The sequence below is a fragment of the Python bivittatus genome, unplaced genomic scaffold (assembly GCF_059951505.1).
Source record: "Python bivittatus isolate LINGU-HERP-01145 unplaced genomic scaffold, Pbiv_v1 ctg000410_np1212, whole genome shotgun sequence".
Classification (NCBI taxonomy): Eukaryota; Metazoa; Chordata; class Lepidosauria; order Squamata; family Pythonidae; genus Python; species Python bivittatus.
The window spans coordinates 16,357,098-16,374,563 of record NW_028277067.1 but is presented as its reverse complement, the minus strand read 5'-3'; the positions used below and the strand labels follow the sequence as shown (position 1 = coordinate 16,374,563).

Genomic DNA, 17,466 nt, shown 5'->3' with positions numbered 1-17,466 from the left:
TTACAGACTCCAGGAACAATTATTATCTTGGTGGAAGAAAAGGATAATGTTTGCTAGAGTTTAAGGAACATGAGACAGCAGGGGGAAGAAATTCCAGAAATGCAGAAGCAGTACAGCCATGACTCTATAAAGTCAGGCTGACTCTGAACTGGATGTTGTCCATAGAATAATTAGGCTAAAAAATATTCAGAAATAAGCTGAGTGAGCTTCCCAATGTGAACTGCCACATTGTCAGCCGTGATTATTATTACACTAAGCAGGCACTACAACAAGAATCCATAGTATAAGCAACTCTTCCTAAGGAAAAGAATCAATTCAAAGAGCAAGACAGGCAGATCAGACAATTAGAAATGAGTGACACAGAAGGTATTCTCAGTGCTGAAACTCAAAAACACAGTAGCTGTTGCCTGGATTTTGATGTTTTCTTCTTCCTTCCTTCCTTCCTCCCTCCCTTCCTCCCTCCCTCCCTCCCTTCCCTTTCCTCTTTTTCTTTTTTGCACTTTTAGTTTTTTTCCTTTATTTCTCCCCTTCTCTTTCTTTTCTCTTGTTCTACTTTAGTTTGTATTAGTTCTTACTATATACAGGTCAATATATAGCTTGCCAGAGTTGGAATGTATTCAAGAAATCATCTATCTGTGTGCACCACTAGATAAGTTAAAATCACAAACCCCAACTTTATTATAAAAAGTAGCCTTAGTCTACATAGAATCCAGGATCTTATCCAAAATCAATCACCAGATTTTTGCCTATTTTTAGCCAATGAATAAAATTGTTGAAATGATTGGCCTAATAAGGAAGCACCTTCTCCTCCAGTTTTATTCTATGTTTGCAGGTCTTGGAAACTTTGCCCTGGAAAACAAATTGAGAATTACAAGGAATATTCTATTGGTTAATCTCTTGTAATGTTTGAAGACAACCACAGCCAGGCAAAATTAGCAAGATAGTTTAATTGTGTGTCATTTTCAGTGACAATGATATTGGTAGGGAATATACTCCTTTGTTTTGGTATGATCCTCCCCCATTCCTTCTTCTCTATTCTAAACAATATAAGGTTATATCTACACTGGAAACAAATTTAATATTAGAATCAAGGTACAATGACTGATCAGAAGAAATGAAGATATTTCTGATTATTTTATTTTCTCAATTTATCGATTTTTTTAAAAAGTCAATGTGTTAAGTTTAACATAATGGCATTGTCCTTATTTTTTTTAAAAAATGAGAAAAATACAAAATGGACAATAAAAATCACCTTCACCCTAATAAGAAAAAAAAAAAAAATGAGTAGTTCTGGCTGCAAAGACATAACTGTCACTGGTTGAGCAACTATATTCAACATTTTCACACCTCAAAGATAAGGAATCAATTTGGAATACCCTTTCATGATTCCATGGGGATCTTGATGGCAGTGTGACTGTCTCTGAAGGCCATCTTCTAGAAGACCTAAGAGCTTCCTTGTGCAATTGGTTGGCCACTGGGAGAACAGACTGCTAGACTCCATGGACCAGGGCTCTGATCCAGTAGGGCGCTATTTATGTTCTTATGTTCTGCCTACCCCCACAAAAAAATAAAATAAAATAAAATGTCAAATTATCAAGAACTCGTCTTAAGGCTTGGTGAACTTCTTTATTTCTTAAGGTGTAAATGAGGGGATTAGCTAGAGGAGTCAGGATTGTATAAAAAATGGAGAAGATTTTATTAAGGTGTCTCAGAGTGGGGGTATCTGGCAATATATAGACAATGATTAATGTGCCATAAAAAAGACAAACCACCATCAGATGAGAAGAGCAGGTTGAGAAAGCTTTCCGCCTTCCAATGGTGGATTGGATTTTCATGATGCTGGCAATGATGCAAATGTAAGAACTGAAGGTCAGTAAAAATGGAGCAATGGTAAAAATGAAGGACAAGAGAAGAACAATGAGTTCAAATAAGCTAGGATCACTGCAAGACAGTTTTTTCAGTGGACTTAAGTCACAAAAATAATGATCTATCACATTAGGTCCACAGAAGGAAAACTGAGCTATCAGAAAGACAATAATGCTATTAGCCATAAAACCATTTATCCATGCTACAGCTATAAGTTGCAAACAAACTTCCCTATTCATAAGAGAAGCATAGAATAAAGGTCTACATATTGCCAAGTAACGGTCATAAGACATTGCTGCAAGGAGAAATGTCTCTACACCTACACAAGAGCCAAAGAAATAATACTGGGAGAGGCATTCTCTCACAGTAATAGTTCTGTTGACACTTAATAAACCAGTCAACATGTTTGGCAAGATAGTTGAAGAATAGCAAGTCTCCACACAGGACAAATTCCCCAGAAAGAAGTACATTGGGATGTGAAGATGTTGGTCAGCTGCAATTAGCACGATAATGAGGAGATTCCCAGTTATTGTCACAAGATAAATCACCAAGAAGAGCAAGAAAAGAAAAGGCTGTAGTTCAACAGGATTCCCCAACCCTAAGAGGATGAATTCTGTGATGCCTGTCTCATTTCTGTTCTCTGCATCCAACATTTCTTTAGGTTAATAAATATCATACCAAAGATAGAATATAATCAGGAAATCATGCATCAGTGTGCTCCACTAGATGTTATCATCATGAATCACACTTTATTATAAAAAGTAACCTTAGTCCACACAGAATTGAAGGTCTTATCCCAGATGAAACAGGAATTTTCCTTTCTGTGTTTTGGTTAACAAATGAAATCGTTAAAATCATTGGCATGAGAAGGAAGCTGTCATCTTGTCATCCGTTTTTATTCAATCTGTGTGTGTGGATGTTGGAAGATCTGCCCTGGGAAAAAAATGAGAATTACAATGAATATTGTATTAGTTAGTCTCTTGCAATGTTTGAAGATAAACAGAGCCGCAAAAATTAAACGAATAGCAATGATAGCTCAGTTACGTGTCATTTTCGGTGACAATGGTGATGGCAGGAAAAATACTACTTTTTTTTTTCTGTTATTGTCCCCCATCTCTATCCTAAGCTATAAAATATTATATCTACACAAGAAGTAAATGCAGTATTAGAATCAAGGTACCATGATTAACCAGAGAACTAACAGGAAATATGATTTTATGGCAAAAGATACAGGACTGTGCATAAGATCCTGTTCGATCTGATTGAAACAGTGATACTGTCATTTTTCATACTGAAAATACAATCAGAAAAGACTTTGACACAGTTTCATTAGATTAGACAAGTAACAAGTTTGGTGACAAGTTCTTTTCCCACATCATCATTTAAGTTTGCAGAAAAAGAATTGTAGTAGCTGAAGTATTAGAAAAGCTACTTCTGGAATAAAATTACATTTTTACCCAACAGAAACAGGAGACATCATGTCTATGAGTGAGATGATGATCACCAATTTCCACAATTCAAAAAGAGGCAAAGATCTTTAATAGCTATTGGTTGTAAAGATTTTTGCTTAATGAAAAAGAAAAGTATCGTACCTCTCAATTTCAGATCCTGAGGAACATAAGTGGGGAGGTACTACTGAACTAGTTCTGGCACTTGGAGTTCATGTACATCCCTGGCTTGCTGCTTGAAAACGTAAAGCAGAATTAGGAAAGTTTGATGCCATCCAGCCTTGAATCTTCATAAATGTTCTTCAACATGCTTCTCGAATAAGGATGAAAAGAACACTGTTCTTTAGTGAAAACAGAAAAGATTCATACCATTTAAAGAGAAACCAGTTAGGAATCTTCCTTAATGATGGAAGATCCAGGTAATAACTCTAGAATTAAGTACAAGTCTAAATCTTGATATCGCCAGGAATACAAAAATGTTAATGGGTTCCAACTGAGGTGTACCCTACTTGACAGGAAAGCACCTTACAAGGGCCTGCTGAAATAAAAAAAGTGGATGCTGAAGGTAGAAGAATCAGTTACAGAAGAAATCTTCAGCTTTCAAGAAACTTCTAGATTTCTTTCTGAAGGGGTAGATCAATAACCTCAGAAACCTGAGTTGAGTACTTTAGTACCACAAATAGTGATACAACCAGTGACCAAATTCTTTATCAATAGCAATTAATATGTTTCTGCTGTCCTAAACCTATTCAACACACAGGCCTTGGGCTTCTTGCTTTATGGTTAACCAAGTCCTAAGGAGAGACCTTTGGCATTCTAAATCCTCAGAGACAATAACATATCCCCTGTGGGATAGAGGCAAATCTTAGAAGCTCTGGACTCTTTTTTCATTACCTGCTGTCATTTGGATCAAAGGGAGCTCACTTAGCACTGCAACAATGATTCATTGAATGGAATCTCAAGAAATATCACAGTGTTATCCCCATGATAACAAAAATGTTTTGTTCAGAAGACCTTTTACTCTTGCTGAGTACCATAAAAACATCAATATAAGAAGATGTTCTCCTTGGCTAGACTTTAGGTTTTGCCTTCCCTGATATTTGAGGGAGATTTAATAACATTTCATTTCAGCATCATCTTTGCCCTGTCCAAACCAGGTGACTGAGTCAGTTCTTCACATTGTACTGCAGTACTCATTTTGATGATGTACCTTGATGCTTCTGCTAGTTAATAACCTTTTGCAGATAAACCATGAAGAAAACAAACTTTGCATTAGTAAAATTGTGTAATAATGCTATTAAGAGTTGCTCGATTATGTTTGATTCTATTGCTATAAGTACGATACTGGTTTGGGTGATATCTGGTAACCAGGAAGACATTTGTATTTGTACTCTGTTCTTAAAATAGATTTTCATAGCCCACCACATTGTTTAATTTATCACAATTATTTTTTTTCTTTTTATTTTGCTTACTGAGTAAATTGAATTAATTATTCAATTTATGTATGTCTGAACATACATGCAGAAAAATTCTAGTTGGTGACCATAATTTTTGACAAGGGTCCTTTCTTCTTGCTGTTAGCCTTCCTGTAAAAACATAGTGCTTTGTATTTTATTGAATGTACTCTTGTACAAAGTTATTAATAGCTACTGAGACTAATCTCAGTATGAAAACATTAATTTCACTAGAGTATTATTTCTTGTTATCACCATAAGGAATAATTTCTTTTCTTAAGATGATGATTTTTGAAGTTTAATAAATCTAGTGTAAGCTAAATACATTATTGATTTGTCAGCTTCTTTGGACAAATAGCACTTGGCCAGATGGCCGTGTCTGCACAATAGACCAGATTCTACAGTTATTTACCAAAAGGCCACCAGTATGCAGGATGGCTGTTCTCTAAATCATAAAGTATGATATTTGTCAATAATAAATTCAACAATATTTTACTGAGGTACAGAGTCTAGAAGATGTTGATATGATAAAGATTTGGCACAACGAGTTAATTTAAGATCATAGACACAGATTTTGATGAGTTCTTTGTGCCAAAGGTTTTGGATTTAAGGAAGCTAAAGAAGAATAAACCCATTATTCTAAATCACAATGCCAATCTGTAAACCACATACCAAGTTCATCATAAAAAATAAAAACCTTACAAGCCACATTATCATTTAATAATATACAGAAGGCCATTTGAGGACTCCTAATGTTCAATTTTCGAAGAGTCTTTCAGTATCTGAGGGTAGAACTTACCTAGCCCAAGTGACTGTGAGATTCATAGATGTTTTATCCCTTAGTCTTATATCTCCACATTCTTGCAGGAAAAAAAAATGGCACTTGGTACACATCGGAACATTCCCCACTATAAAAAACCTGTTCCTAAGTACCTCAAATAAGAATTGCTACTGATTTTCTTTTTTTCTGAAGAAGCTGAAAGATGCCACCAACTTCCTAGCCTCAAAGGAGATTGTTACATTAATTATTTCTCCTTGGGATTTTAGTCTTGTTCAGAGTTTTTTTACTTTGGAAGAGTAGTTGAAATCCTTCTCAGGTAATGTATCCTTAGAGTCTCCAGGGTCACATTCAAGACAGATGATAACAAGTCACCTGTACTGACTATTGATATGGTTTGGGATTTTTTCTGTTGGTCTGGGTTTATCTTGGAATCACTTCCAGACGATTTCAGTGATCATTATTTTATTCCATTTTCCACACCTTTCAATCTTCAAAATGACCCTTATATGGCTGAAATAAGACCATGTCCATCCATGTTTTGAGGGCGGACAAGTGGGCAGACTTGGCATGTGTTACTGAGACCTGACAGGGAGGGTGTTGATGTTGTCTTCTCAGAAACTTGCCCAGCCAGCTTTCAGGCCTGTACCTATCTCAGTACCATATGGGTGGTATTGATTTGTCATCACACATTATCTTTGGCAAAGGTCACTGTTTGAGAATGGCTAGACATGTGTTTGGACAGGGCAAAAGGAAAGCTAGAGGTCCTTTGATTTTTTTACTGTTCTGGTGTTCCTTAGGATCCCTCCCTGAGCTCCTAGACCTGGTTGCCAGCTTGGCGATGGATGTCCTTTGCCTATAGGTTCTGGGGAATTTCAGTCTTTGGGTGGATGGGGCTTATGGGTTCATGGCCCCCATGAAAACCAAGGTCCTATCCCAGGTTTTCTCAACTATAGACAGTGACAAGTTAGAAGTTAGAGGTTGCTCTGTGACCTGGACATTGGAGGGTGTTTTGATCTACCTTTGTTCTGTCCAGATTCTTCCCTGGTCCAGAAATGTTTGGTTGTTGATCTCTGCAGGGTTGGGACCATTAGGATAGTCTACCCCAGATACCATATGGATCCATCTGGTTTCTGACAGGTCCTTGAGGATTTCCCTGAAGATTTTGTGGTTAGGTCAGTTGAGGGCCAGGTCTGCCACTGGTATGAGGTGGCATCTTGGGCCCTTGACTAAAATTGCCCCAGCAGCCTCTCTCTGCCAGTTGATCCCAATGGTTTGAAGAGATGGAGTGGCAGAAGTACTGGCTGAAGTGCAAGAGGAAACCAACTAAGAATGATTTGAACAAGCATGAATGGGTGCCTATGTTCAGGTCTTTTGGGTAGGGGCCATCCCATTGATTTATCACAACTAGGTGGTCCTCACAGAATCATGACACCAGGCTTGGCTGGTACACCAGTTGCAGGCTTACTTGAGATGGGAGGACCTGATTACAATAGCCCACATCCTCATGGTGGTGCCCAGTTACCTGCAGGACTGAAACTCCTCTCTAGAGTCAGCCTGACCACTTCAATCATTTCAGAAGGAGTAGCTGATTGTCCCGATCTCAGGGAGGTGGGGTGGAGCCCAAAAGCATTGTTTTTCAGGGATGGGGATCACCCCAACATTATTTGCTTTCCAGAAAAAAATTGAAAAGAATGCTTTTCTGGAAGAATCTTTAGCTCTGAAGCCATGTAAGTTTGGGTGGTTTAACTGTACTCATAAGGTTTATTATTATTGTTATTGTTATTGTCTTATTATCTTTGTGAGCTGTAGAGAGTCTTTTTTGACTGCAGCAAGATAGAAATTTGATAAATTAAGCAATCACCAGGGAAAGAAGTCTTTTGTATTATTTGGACACTAATTATTTGCCCTAACTGTAACATAATATGAAATATGTAATAATATAACCCATTAATTTCTGACTGGAAATGCACCTCCTCCACATTTCTATAAGAATGATTTTAGCTCGAAATGAATGGGAGATAAATCTTCAATTCTTTATTACAAAATCTTAATCAAGATAAATTGTTTTTCTTTTTGGCAGACAATATCACTATAAAATCACACTGGGCATTGTCTCACCTGAAGGTAAGAAAAGTCTTCCTGAAACATACAGAGAAACCCCCTGTATACAGGCAGGCAGGCAGTATAAGAGGACAATGGCCAGATTTTCTTCCTCAGGAAAACAATCTCATCATGATGTCACAATGGCTATCACTCTGATACTTCAGATTCAAAATCTGAAGAGCCTGACCAGGCAGACTCTCAGTCTCCACCTCAGGAAATAATAGAACAAAAAAAAAAGTAGACTGCAGAAAATACACCTTCAAGCTTTGGAAGGTGAGGGACAGCCTGAAGAAGCAAGGTCATGAGCCCTGAAATGTATAGGAACATTTTCCTGAAAAACCTAAATAAGGTTGCTGTTTTCATAGTCAGAGAGTTTAGATTCTTCAGAAACATGGTTTTTGGAGTTGGAAGAAAGCTGAGGGGAAAAAAAGTGCTATAGCTTGTCACAGGTGGGAAGCCTTCCAAACACGTTTGGCACCTTGTCACATGAAGCCCAAACCTCAATTTTTTTTTTCTGCCAAGGGAGGCTGATTTATTTAGCTTTGGATAACATTGATCCACTTTTTGGGAAGAAATGCCTGGAAAAATATTGTCTAGGATTAGAATTCATTTGCACAAGTAAAGTGAAAGATCTGAGAGTTCTGTGGTCTGGGTGTTTTGGTAGCCAGTTTCTCCAGGCAACTGTGGGAGAAATGCAGTTTTATAACTTAGCTCTCATTCAGTTGAAAATACTGAGACTTACTGAAAAATTTAATTTCTACTGATTTCTTTTTTTTTTTTTTTTTAAAACCTTGATGATAAAATCAATGCAAGGAGCATATCTTGGTATGGCTGGGAGTTCCAAACCATCCTGTTTACACTCCCTATTGCCTCACAAAGCAATTTCTATATGGCAAAATTATGCCACAGCTTCCTAAAAGTTTTAATATACATGTGTGTGTGTGTGTGTGCATGTGTATGTGTGTGTGTGTAAATAATACAACAATAAAACAAACCCTTCAAGCAAAATCGGTAATCAAACCAAAACATGTTCTATTGAGAGGGAATATGAAAATAACACCATTAAATTTGGACAATTATATTTGGACAACATAATTTCCATAGTTTGTTTCAAGATTATATTAAAAATGCAGGGAAAGTGAAGTCATGTAAACACATTTCTTTCTTTGTTTGTTTGTTTATTCATTTAATCAATTTATATAGCCACCCATCTCAACAAGTGACTCTGGGCAATAAACAATATTAAAAATAAAAATAAAGCAAAAATCATAAATATTATAGAATACATGAAAATTGCAGAGAAATTTCCATGTTCTGGTAAAAAAGATGAAAAATAACAATAACTTTTCAAATCAGATGTCTTTTCCAAAAGAAATCATTGATGGAAACCCAACAAGAAAGAGGCAGAACAAGCTCAGAAAAAGCTGGAGAAGAAGAAGAGTCAGTGAGATTTGAACACTTTCATGAAGCAAAGCAATTAAACCCTAGACCTAAACCATCATGATCCCACCTGAAATTCTTAGCCAATACTACTAAACAGAATACACCAAATTTGCATACTTACATTAAAGTTTGACTATCCAATGAATTAAAAAGAAATGGACAATTTCAAGTGACACATGCCAAAAATGATCACTTTATTTAAAAGCCGTCTCACGGCTTTGTGAATTTCTTTATTTCTTAAGGTATAGATTAGAGGGTTGACCAAAGGAGTCATGACTGTATAGAAAATAGAGAAGATTTTATTGAGGTGTCTCAAGGACGGTGTTTCTGGCAATGCATAGACAATGATTAATGTGCCATAAAAAAGACAAACCACCAGGAGATGAGATGAGCAGGTTGAAAAGGCTTTTTGCCTTCCAGTGGTGGACTGCATCTTGATGATGGTGGCAATGATGGAAATATAAGAAATGATGGTCAACAGGAATGGAGGAACTGTGAAAATAATGGCACCACAAAAAGCAAAGATTTCAAAGAAACTTCTATCAGTACAGGATAATTTCATCAGTGGGTGTAAATCACAAAAGTAATGGTCTATGACATTAGGCCCACAGAAGGATAACTGAGCCAGGAAAGCTGCCAGAATAATATTAACTATCAAACTATTTATCCCTGTCCCAGCCATAAGCCGAAAACAGAATTTCCTATTCATAATAGAAGCATACAGCAAAGGTCTACAAATTGCCAGATAACGGTCATAAGACATGGCAGCCAAAAGATAGGTTTCTATACTTCCACAAAGGCTAAAGAAATGATACTGAGCTAGGCATCCACTTAGAGTAATGGTTCTTTTACCAGTCAGCAAGTTGGCCAACATTTTGGGTAGCGAGATAGAGCTATAGCAAGTGTCTAAGCAGGACAAATTTCCCAGGAAGAAGTACATTGGGGTGTGAAGGTGCTGATCAGCAACAACAAGCAGAAAGATGAGGAGGTTCCCAGTTATTGTCATCAGATAAATCACCAAGAAGAACCAGAAAAGGAAAAGTTGCAGCTCAGGGAGGTTCCCCAAACCCAGAAGGATGAATTCTCTGATGCTTGTCTGATTTCTCTCTTCTATATCCAGCATGTTTTTCCATTAATCAAATCTCACATAAATTCTAGAATATATAACAAGAAAGATAGATTCAAATGCAAAATATAAAGTACTCCTTTTCTTTGGGTTTTTTGAAAGAATATACTAAGAAAGAAATTTGGTAATATTCATAATTATTCTATTCATATAGCAGGAAGATTAGCTCTACCTGGGATGATATGGATAAAAGCAGAAAAGGAGCCTGTTGTTCTCCCACCTTTTTATATAGTGCAGTTGCAACACTGGGTTTCAGACAGCTGTGCATTATATTACATTAACCATTTCTGTCTCCTCCCTCTCACCAACATACTTCCTAACATTCTTCTATTGTTTTCCAAGATATTTTATCTATGATTCCAAGTTCAAATATCTACATCTACATTGTAGGAATCCCTTTCCTGGACAATTATATGAAATTATCATTAACAGTTCTTGTGTTAGATATGCAGTGTACATTAAGTTCGCTCACCTCATTGTACCCTGCATTTTATTGTTTTAATACATTCATTTCTAAATAAAATTTGTAAAGGAATCATCCAGAACATAAAATTATTGATCAAAGAAGAACATGAGGAAGGTGATCCTGAAGTTAATCTTGAAATGTCTAGGCTAGAGAAATTATCAATCTGACTGGTACACTGAACACATTATATTTATTTAAGTAGAAAGAGATACAATTATTATGAAATGTGAAGGGAAATAATCTTGTGCCACATAATTTATATCTTATAAATATATAATAGGTTGACAATTAAATCATCAGTATAATTTTAGAGTCTTCAGAATCCAATAAATATTTTTTCTGAATCTTTCAATAAAATTTTACTAAGTATTCATAAAACTTTTTTTTTTTTGGTCTAGATCATCTTCAAAAAAATTTAGTTGCATCCTTACAATTTCGCATCATTCATTAATATAAACAGAGGTCCAAATTTTGGCACCAGTGAAACTGGGAAGTGGATGTTTTCCTTAGGCAATCCTGAATCAATCTCTTCTACATACTATTCAAGAATATCAAGTGTGCACAGTAAACTGTATTTGAGGGTCATCTATGATGCAAGAGACATCCCCTAAGCCACATGTTTATATTCACTCAAGGACAGTCCCAAATACTTTTTTCTAGAAATCAGCTCAAGAAAAGAAGTTCAAACTCTTTTAATTAATCGGGGATGGGCTGTTTTATTCAATACATTAATGCATGATTTCTTTTAAACTTGTTTGCTGAATAAATCTCAGTGGCTGGGCTCCTATATAAGGGTAAACTATAAGCGATGATTTGCAGAGCACAAACATTGACTTCCCAGATCAAGCTGAACTAGTGATACCATGATATAATTTTACTTACTAAGCTCTATGAAGCCAACCAATATTTTAGTGAAAAAGGAACATTAGGAGAAGAGCATCATCCTTCCAAAATCCATGCAACTGTCCGAAATTTATTTGTAGCAAGTTACTGCTTTATTTGTTGATGTCCCAAAGAATCAGTTTATATTGTTGATGTCCCAAAGAATCAATTCTCATTTTTCCTCCAAATTATTGCTCAACGCAACTTGGAGCATTTTCTGCTATGAGATCAAAGTATTTCTAAAATAGCTTTTGATAAACATTTAAAATAATTAACCCTGGGAGATCTTTCTGGTTTTCTGATGCAATTTGATTACAAACCCCAAAGGAGATCTTACAGTAATATGGTAAAAAAAATATTGGGATTGCCCTGTTGTTCAGAGTTTGTTGATTCTGAGGAATGGTTGACCCCTTTGCAATATTATTTGGGCAATTCATCCTGAGAATCCATAGTCACATTCATGCACTAGTAATAAAACTAATCTATATCTTCTATTGCTAGCATTCTGAAAATTCTAGTTTATTTCTAATCCTGGGAAAAAGGCAAAAACTTCACCCTTTGCATATGCTCCAAAGATCAGATGGGCTGCCTCTAGGGACCAAATTTTTAGTGTTACCACCAGGTCCTGATTTTAGTTTGCATAACTCCTGGCATTATATCTTATTTCTTTCTGTTGGAATGTTGTTGTTTTTTTTAGAATTCCTTATTTTTCACTTGGAATTTTCTATGGGTTTATGGCAAGACATTGCTTTAGCAGCAGTACCTTCTGCTTCTCCATGTCTTCACCTATGTCTTTTAACTACCTGTAGTTAAAAGCCCTTGTTTAGTAACCACAATTAGGACCAGCATCTCAGTTGTTAAGTGAAGTGGTCACTAAGTGAAAAATCATGTGACCAGGACTGTGCTTATGATTTAATTTCAGCTGTCTTTTGCTTTATAGCCTCAGAAGGATACAACCCCAAACAGCTGGATGAGCCCAAATGGAGGGGAAGGTTTCTGAAACTCGATTCACAAGGAAGCTGGGTAAAAAGGATAAATCTTATAGCCCTTTTTCCCACTCCCCCATCCTTTGGAATGCTCCCCCCGTCCATGGGATAATTAGCAAAAAGAAAATTAATGTTGGTATTTACATTTATTGGAGAGGAAGGGATTACATGAGAGTAAGCAGGCATGCAATGGGGAATACACACTGAAAGGAATGCACTAGCACTGGTTGTTTGCCTAGTGCACTTGTGGCTATGTGCCCTGAGCTGCTTAGGAAGCAAAAATGTGAAATTGATTAGGGTCTTGTCAGTGTCAGGCAGCAACCTGACCTGGCTGGAGGGTTCTAATCAACTAATTAAGGTCACAAAGCTGAGCTTGTTAACTTGTTAACTGTCTGAGGCAGTAGATAAACAAGGACTACCTGTACATATCTCTTCTGTCCTGATGGAAGCAAGTCACCATGCCTCCCTAACTGACTAGATGAAAGTGGGGGAAAAGAAGAAGTATGCTTGGTCAAATTCAGGGAAGCTAAGCCCCAGCAAAGTAGCAAAACAACTGAAAATCAGTACACTAATCCCATCTTCAAAGACCAACAGAGTAAGTGGGGATAATTTCCTTTCTTGAAGTAATCACTATGGTCCTCTTGAACCAGCTGAAGCTAAACCTTGATCTTTATCAACTGATAATGAACCCTATTATCTTTCTCCCTCAAACACCAAACCTAATAGGTTCCCAAAGAGCTACAGAAAGCCCATTTCACAACAGCCTTCTTTAGCACCACCCTTTCGTGCTGAAATGTTGGCTAAACAATGAACACGGGTGGCAGAAACCATGTCTTCTATTTACTCAGGCTTAACTTCCATCATCAAAAAGCTTGCTATGCTGCATCCCTTCGCCCTGTAACAGTGCATAGTCCTTCAGGTCCAACAAACGTTAATCCACTCCCTTCTAGGAAAGGGGGATAATTTCATTTGCCAGCAAACAGAATTTCCCTGCAGTCCCCAACATGAGTGCTGCATCCATGTGTCTACCTCAACAAATCAAGTCTCTCTTGTTATCAGAAATAACAAAACAAACAAGCACAGATGGACCTCTTGCAAAACAGTCATTTTTTTCTCTGAGCCAGTTTCTACATATTCCAGTTCCACAACTGAACTTAGAAGTAAGAGATTAGCTTTCTGCTCCACAAGACAGTTGCAAAATTGTGCTCAAACTGAAAACCCCAATTATTCCGCTTATGATATGGCAAAGGAAGGAATGCCTTGTTCCAAATTTAACAAAGATGAATTTTTGCTGATTTGTCTGTCAAGCCTCTGCTTTCTGCCCCTGAATGCTGGTGTAATGCCAAGCTACATAGCTGTAAATGCCATGCTATGGACCCCGTTATCTTTCTTCCTCAAGGCGCCAAGCCCAGTAAGGCTCCTGAACACCTACAGAAAGCCCATTTCTCAACAGCCTTCTTTAGCAGCACCCTTTCATGCTGAAATGCTGGCATGAAGATATAGGGCTGACCAAAGGATTCATGACTATATTGAAAGTAGAGGTGGGTATTTTGGGAGTTATTGTTTTGGTTTAATTTCTTTGGTAGTTAGCATAGCATTTTTTCTTTCTTTCTTCACTTTATTTGTCTATATATAATACATTAGGTACATGCTCCAAATGATAAAATGATAATATTATACCTTTATTATTATATTGCCACTTAGTTTTTATGTAAAATCATAGTTAACCTTTTTAAAAGAAATGTTAATTGTAATGATATTGAAGTTTTAAAAATAGGGAAAAAAAAGAATTGTTTTGAACTATGGCAGACAATATCATTCATCTTGAGAGAAGCTAAACTTGAATGAAATAATAATGTTCCTTCTCTTTACTTTTCGAGTGCAGAATCAGCATCAGGTCATAAGGGTTGTCTCTCCAGCCAGGTCAGGCATCTTTTGTTGTGGGCTGGTTGTCAACAAAAGTACAAAATTGGGAACTAGACATGAAGCCTTAATACATATTCCTAGTGATCAATAATATTGTGCAATTTCACAAATAAGTGCTTGATTATAATGACCCCCATACTCCATACTTTTTCTTAAACTTTCATCATAGTATCCAAAATGAAAACATTTTAAAACTCCTTCTTGACCTGCTGTGCCTTCTGGAGTTTTCCAAGATTGTCCAAGACAATTTTATTATTGTTATTAGAAATAATAGTACTTAAATTTATTCTAAACTATCATGGATGGCTGTAAATATAACCGATACAGTTCCAAAACTTGGCAAACTAGAAGGATGAAGTTGTCAAGAACATTGGAGTATTTTCTTGTAAAAATTCCTAAACAAAACCATTATGAACACACAAAGGAAACAGTAATGCAAACGTTATACAGGGGACAGAGACAGCAAAAGGATTTTAAGAAACTGATGGACTGTGAAGATGAAAACTATCAAAAATTTGGCATGTCTGATGCTAATTGGAAAGAAAAGTGGTAATTATTATTGGAAGGCTTTCAAGAAGCAGCTAAGGAAAGCTAAGAGTTGGAGGATTTATTGCTGGGCACTTTTAGTTCTGGAGTGTGACATTAGGCAGCTGTATCTCACTTCCAGGATCCCACTCAGAATTTCCAACCCATGCTGATTTAGTAAGACCTAGGAAAACTTAATGGCATAAGTTATTGGAGCAGGATTAAGCCACCAACATGGAAGATTTCAACTTGATTGACATGTTCCACGAGACACATTAATATTACATTCCTGAAAGGCAAACCTGGTGATTTTTGGATGTCTGATTTTCACAATTTATTGCAACATTGAAAAGTCAGTATATAAATTTAGTGGCATTGCCCCTAATTTGCAAACATCATGAGAAAAATGTAAAACAGACATTAGAAGTCCCCCTCCCCATCACTTCATCACCAGCTTAACATCCTTACAGTCTTAGAAGAAGCAAAACAAACAAAATACAGATGCTCTGACTCTAAAAAGGAGCTATCTCTGATTTATCAACTACAATATGTTCCAAATGCTTTATAAGCATGTTTATGAATATTCTCAATTAGCAAAAGCAGCAGGGGGAGGGGGAGTTAGAAACCAAATAGACTTTTTTTTCTTTTCCTCTTCCTCTTCCTCCTTCTCCTCCTCTTCCTCCCCCTCCTCCTTCTTTTTTGCATTTAATGATTGTCAAATTTGCTTTGTTCATTTTTTTCCTTTCTTTTTTTCAACATGCACACATAATATTAAGTAATCAGCTTAAGGCAGAAACCTTTATTGTACAACAAATATGTTGATGCATTATGGAGTGTTTCTTTAATGTTATATTCAGTTCTGGAGGAAAAATTTAAATAATGTTATGCTCATTAACATTGACATTTTAAATCATAATTAATAATACTTCTCTCTCTTTTTATCTTCAATGGTTTAAGTTATCTAAAGATTAGCGTGTAAATAATCTTCAGTCAATACTTTACAAATACCACTGTATTGAAATAATATAATGCATTATGTGTGTTTTATAGCAATATAACAAAAAGGGGGAACTATGTTCAAAATACCCACTACCTACTGTAAATAGAAGGAAAAACTTCAGATTATCTGTCTTCCCACCAAAAAAGTCAATTTAATGAGAACCCGCCTTAAGGCTTGGTGAACTTCTTTATTTCTTAAAGTGTAGATGAGGGGATTGGCCAAAGGAGTCAGGATAGTGTAAAAGATGGAGAAGATTTTATTAAGCTGTCTCAGAGTTGGAGTGTCTGGCAATAAATAGATTATGATAATTGTACCATAAAAAAGACAAACCACTGTGAGATGAGAGGAGCAGGTTGAAAAAGCTTTCTGCCTTCCAATGGTGGATTGCATTCTTGCAATGCTGGCAATGATATAAACATAAGAACTGATGGTTAGTAAAAATGGAGGAATGGTAAAAATAAAGGACAGGAGAAGAACAATGAGTTTAAATAGTGTGGAATCACTGCAAGTCAGTTTTTCAAGTGGGGTTAGTTCACAAAAGTAATGGTCTATTGCATTAGATCCACAGAAGGAAAACTGAGCTAGCAGAAACACAACAATGCTATTAACTATCAAACCATTTATCCATGCACCAGCCATAAGCTGGAAACAAAACTTCCTGTTCATAATAGAAGCATAAAACAATGGGCTTCATATCGCCAAGTAACGGTCATAAGACATTGCTGCAAGGAGAAATGTTTCTATACCTACACAAGAGCCATAGAAATAATATTGGGATAAGCATCCACTCACAGAAATAGTTCTATCTCCAGTTAACAAAGTGGTCAACAGTTTTGGCAAGATACTTGAAGTATAGCATGTCTCCAAGCAGGACAAATTTCCCAGGAAGAAGTACATGGGGGTGTGAAGGTGTTGGTCTTCTACAACTAGCACAATTATGAGGATGTTTCCAGTTATTGTCACAAGATAAATCACAAGGAAGAACATGAAAAGAAAAGGTTGGAATTCACTGGAATTCCACAAACCCAAGAGGATGAACTCTGTGATGCCTGTCTTATTCTCTTTCTCTGCATCCAACATTTTCTCAGGTCAATAAATGCCATGCCAGAGTTAAAATATAATCAGGAAATAATGGATCTGAGTACTTGAATGGATAACTTATAATCATGAACCCCAACTTTCTTTTACAATGGAGCCTATAGCCCACACAGAATTGAAGATCTCAACCAAATGAATCACAAGGACTCTGCATCTCTCAATTTTTAGCTAATGAATAAAATTGTCACAATGATTATCATAAGAAGATTGTACTTTCTCCTCCAGTTTGTGGACATTTGAAGTTCTTCCTGGAGAAAAAAAGAGAGAATTATAAGAAATATTCTATCAGTCTCTTATAACATTTGAGACATCAAGAGTCACCCAAAATAAAAAATAAAGCAAAGATAGGAATTCCATTTTTT

At 36.4% G+C, this 17,466-nt stretch overlaps 2 protein-coding genes and 1 pseudogene across 2 annotated transcripts; all 3 read right to left on the bottom strand.

Annotated features, from left to right (window-relative positions):
* Positions 1 to 1,532: 1,532 nt before the first annotated feature.
* Positions 1,533 to 2,519, bottom strand: LOC103053171 (olfactory receptor 5J3-like). The gene has a single exon (XM_007441368.4). The coding sequence runs from the start codon at positions 2,517 to 2,519 to the stop codon at positions 1,533 to 1,535; it is 987 nt and encodes a 328-aa protein (XP_007441430.4).
* A 6,721-nt stretch (positions 2,520 to 9,240) lies between these two features.
* Positions 9,241 to 10,218, bottom strand: LOC103053408 (olfactory receptor 10A7-like). Its single transcript, XM_007441369.2, has one exon. The coding sequence runs from the start codon at positions 10,216 to 10,218 to the stop codon at positions 9,241 to 9,243; it is 978 nt and encodes a 325-aa protein (XP_007441431.2).
* Positions 10,219 to 16,123: 5,905 nt separating this feature from the next.
* On the bottom strand, positions 16,124 to 17,086 carry LOC103053644 (olfactory receptor 1f45-like; annotated as a pseudogene).
* Positions 17,087 to 17,466: the final 380 nt, after the last annotated feature.